Source organism: Anguilla rostrata, chromosome 8 (assembly GCF_018555375.3).
Source record: "Anguilla rostrata isolate EN2019 chromosome 8, ASM1855537v3, whole genome shotgun sequence".
NCBI lineage: Eukaryota > Metazoa > Chordata > Actinopteri > Anguilliformes > Anguillidae > Anguilla > Anguilla rostrata.
The window spans coordinates 835,692-839,931 of NC_057940.1; the positions used below are offsets into that span (position 1 = coordinate 835,692).

Sequence of the window (4,240 nt, forward strand, 5' to 3'; positions counted from 1 at the left end):
ATTCAGATTAGCCACTCGGCTAATCGTTATTTTGGTGTGTGGGGACGATTAGTTTCGAGCTTGCAGATTAGCCACTCGGCTAATCGTTATTTTTGGTTCCTGTGGGATGATTGTTCCTGCTCTAACATTCCTTGCATTCCTGCAGGATTACCTCTGATCTGTTTCACCTGTTGGTTGCTCACATCTTCCGCTGATTACCAGCCACACCTGTGGCTGGGTATTTAAAGCGTCAGTAGGCAGTGGAACGGTGCTTGAGTGTAACGTGTTTCGCTCTAGCCAGTTCCCTGTCGCTTTTCTGAGCAAGGTGTAAGGATTTTAGGAACCAAGGAATTTAAAAGAATTCAGACTTCTGTTTGTTTTTTTTTTTTGGGAAAAAGGTATTAGGACAGTATTTGTCCAGATTCTGAGGTTGGCGGTTTTAAGGGGTTATTGTGTCACCTTCGGGGCACAAACCTCTCTGCCATCTGTGACTGAAGCCGTTTCTGGTTTAGGCCATCAGAAGTTTCTGTTTGTTCTGAAAGACATTTTTTCTCAGCTTGGTCGAGTGTTATTCTTATTTCTCATTCCTCTTATCTTTATATACTCCTTCTGCCTCAGTTACCCGTTTAGGGGTTTATTATTCATTATTTGGGATGCGTCCCTTAGGAGTATAGCACCCCCTTCTTATTTCGTCTCTCGAGAGACTCAGTGGTTACTGGAGTGCCCTTCGGTAACTTATAGATCCCCTGCTTGGTCGCGTCTGGTCTTCACACTTCCCCTCCCTCACAATAACCAAACACATTCATTTACAGGGTAGACTGCGGGTGATGTCTGTACACTCTATGTGGTCTATGTGAGTGCTCCAAAATAGACAGACCATTTTAAAGTTAGGTTACTGTGTGTGGTCTATTAAGGCTTTCCACAAAGTGGTCTTAAATTTTTTATTATAGAAGTCCTTGAAAACAAACGTTTTATTTCTGCAGTGGGCAACTGTGCCGTGACTGTCCACAGTGACTGCTGGCACGCTGTGGCACTGTTGCCGGGCAGATCAGCCATCAGGCTCTCATTGGAGGGCATCACAGAGACAGAAGCTTCACGGCCATTACGTTTTGCTGGCTAAGCAGTGCTGTTTTGATCGCATCAAAGATGATAATTATTAAAGGCTTCTGCAGCTTCATACTTACTAAGATGTGTGAGTTGCCTGGTGAGTTGTAACTACTGGTAGTGGTGGTGCTACTACTACTATAGTACTACTACTGCTGCTACTACCACTACTACTATGACTACTACTACTAACAATAATTATAATTATTATTAGTATTATTTTTTAAAATTATTATTATTGGAAATAAATAAATAAATAACACCTTGTGTATTGTGCATTACTTAAACTTTATGTGTTGAGATTTTTTTTTTTAGCTCAGAAATTCATTTAGGAACACTTGTTAGGTGGGTTAATGCAGTTGGGTGAATTTGTTTTCTTTGAGCCCCGCCCTCTCTGCTTAGTACTCTGCGATTGGTCACCAAATGTGTCAGCCAGACTCCTTGCACCGTTATATGATTTGCATAAGGAATGGACTATAAATACCAGTCCCACTTAACTTCGTATTCTTCGTTCGGCCAGTCTGGCAGGAGGTTCTAGGGCACTTCAGTGAAAGTCTATTCCGAGAAAAACTAATTTTCTCTCTGAAAAAGTAGACTTTACAAATATTTCGTTGACAATGAGTTACAACATGTCCGACCCTTCATCCAGGCATAGCTCTTCTTACAAAAGGATGTTCGGGGGAGAGAGACCCATGGTGGCTCGCGCCAGCTACTCAAGCCGCCAGTACTCGAGACCTTCGTCGCGAGTCTCCGTCGGTCTCTCCTCTGCCCCACCCATCTACGCGACCAAGGTCTCCAGGGTCCGCAGCAGCGCCCCGATGCCCCGCCTGGCGTCGGAGAGCTTGAACTTCTCCCTGTCTGACGCCATAAACACTGAGTTTAAGACCAACCGCACCAACGAGAAGGCGCAGATGCAGCACCTCAACGACCGGTTCGCAAGTTACATCGAAAAGGTGCGCTTCCTTGAACAGCAGAACAAGATCCTGAATGCGGAGCTCGAGCAGCTGCGGGGGAAAGGCACCACGCGCATCGGGGACCTGTACGAGGAGGAGATGCGCGAGCTCCGACACCAGGTGGACCAGCTCACCAACGAGAAAGCGCGCGCGGAGGTGGACCGGGACAATCTAGCGGAGGAAATCGAGCGACTCCGGGAGAAGTATGTATAAACATTTTTCAAATGTATGGCACATACTTGACTGTAAGGTTAGCAAGCTATTTGACATTTTTTATATGTTCACGTGCACACAAGAACACATGCACACAGTTTTGGGTTTTCATACATCTTTCATTTGTCATATGTATGAAAATACGTACAGGACAAGCGTGTAATAGTAATAATAAAATTACTAATAATAATAACAAACTGAGACAAAACTCCCAGAATTTCCATATTAATAGGTTGGCTTGCGAGATACTTTGTAACACTACTGTAATCTGTGATCGTCCCGAATACGAGCGTCCACTAAGAAAATATCCAATTTATTGGGAAGAATTAAGTTATTTACAAATATGCTTGCATTTCGAGAGACAGAAATTGAGTATCAGACTTTGAAACTTTAAGGTACCTGTTGCCGTTGGTACCAAAAAAAAACCGATGAAAAAATCGACGGCAGAAAGAAAGTAGACACGCTATTTGGTGTTGTGCGTAATGAGCGGAAATGCTGGGTTTCAGAAGAGTATCCAAAGTGGGCGCGTGGCAGGTGGGATGACCTTTATTTTCCTTTATATCTGTTTTAAGGCTCCAGGATGAGATAATTCAGCGCGAGGAGGCGGAAACCAACATGCAGGGCTTCAGACAGGTAGGAGGGCGACGTTTCTGTGCGCGCGCAGTTTGGACAGGCCCTGGCCAAATCATAAAGACCGGGTTTTTCCAAACGTGAAGTTCGGGGCACTGTGAAACCTACCTAGGGACTTTTGTGTATTTGAAAAGCGACCAGCTCCGCAGGACATGGGTAGTGGGAATCAGCTGTGGGAAGATGCGTTCGGGTGTGAGTTAACGCAGATCTCCCTTAATTCAGTTATGCCGCTGCTACCGAGGCCGATGCAGTCACAACACGGCGTTGTTTGGGGTGGGAGATTAAATTTATTCAGAATGCCAGGAATGTGAGCTCCTGATGCAAAACACTGCTTGCAGGCTGGAGTTATATTGCAGGTTCTTTACACTCGACGACCTCTCTGCTCTGTATTTATAACATTTAAGGTTCTGTCACCTTACAAAGAAAAAAAAAAAATTCTCATGAAAATGTATTAAAGTTTGCAGAAAGTTTTGCCGGTGCTATACATTACATTACATTACAGGCATTTAGCAGACGCTCTTATCCAGAGCGACTTACACAACTTTTACATAGAATTTTACATTGTATCCATTTATACAGCTGGATATATACTGAAGCAATTTCGGTTAAGTACCTTGCTCAAGGGTACAACGGCAGTGTCCTTACCCGGGAATCGAATCTGCGACCTTTCGGTTACAAGCCCAGTTTCTTACCCACTGTGCTACACTCCGTCCCTGTGAGGTAACAGCTAAATCTCTCATTGTTAAGAAGCAGAGAGGGTAGATGTTCAGCGCCAAATTCTAAACATTCACAATTTGTCCCCACCTTTGAATTATGAACCATTGAAAATGTATGCATTTTTTAAATTCAGTAGTACCCGGAACTGTGACCAACTTGATCCTCTTGCAGTTAGGAAGTGGGGGGGATGTGGGCAGTCCATGTACTCTGCCAACACAGACGATTATGATACATACCATACAATCATAGATCGTAAGCAAAACAGGCAGTACTTAAAAACATTTTTTAAAAATCATGAATAAGACAATGTAGTAATCACAAAGAATTGCAAACTGAGTTCATCAAGCCAGGCTACAGAGATGCAGTAAACGGGGTAGTGTGTGGTAGCGTGTGCTGCTGTTAAACAGCTGTGGGGTAGCGTGTGCTGCTCTGTTATACAACTGAGGGGTAGCGTGTGCTGCTCTGTTAAACAGCTGTGGGGTAGCGTGTGCTGCTGTTATACAGCTGTGGGGTAGCGTGTGCTGCTCTGTTATACAGCTGTGGGGTAGCGTGTGCTGCTCTGTTATACAGCTGTGGGGTAGCGTGTGCTGCTGTTAAACAGCTGTGGGGTAGCGTGTGCTACTCTGTTAAACAGCTGTGTGGTA

General features: G+C 44.4%; 1 protein-coding gene across 1 annotated transcript in view; it reads left to right on the forward strand.

Annotated features, from left to right (window-relative positions):
* The first annotated feature begins 1,578 nt into the window (after window positions 1-1,578).
* Window positions 1,579-4,240, forward strand: part of LOC135260462 (vimentin A2-like) — a 9,029-nt gene continuing 6,367 nt past the window's right edge. Inside the window, exons 1-2 of the mRNA XM_064345684.1 lie at window positions 1,579-2,239; window positions 2,822-2,882. Of these exons, the coding sequence (XP_064201754.1) occupies window positions 1,701-2,239; window positions 2,822-2,882 (600 nt within the window). The 5' untranslated portion in view covers window positions 1,579-1,700. The remainder of the gene's footprint in view (window positions 2,240-2,821; window positions 2,883-4,240) is intronic.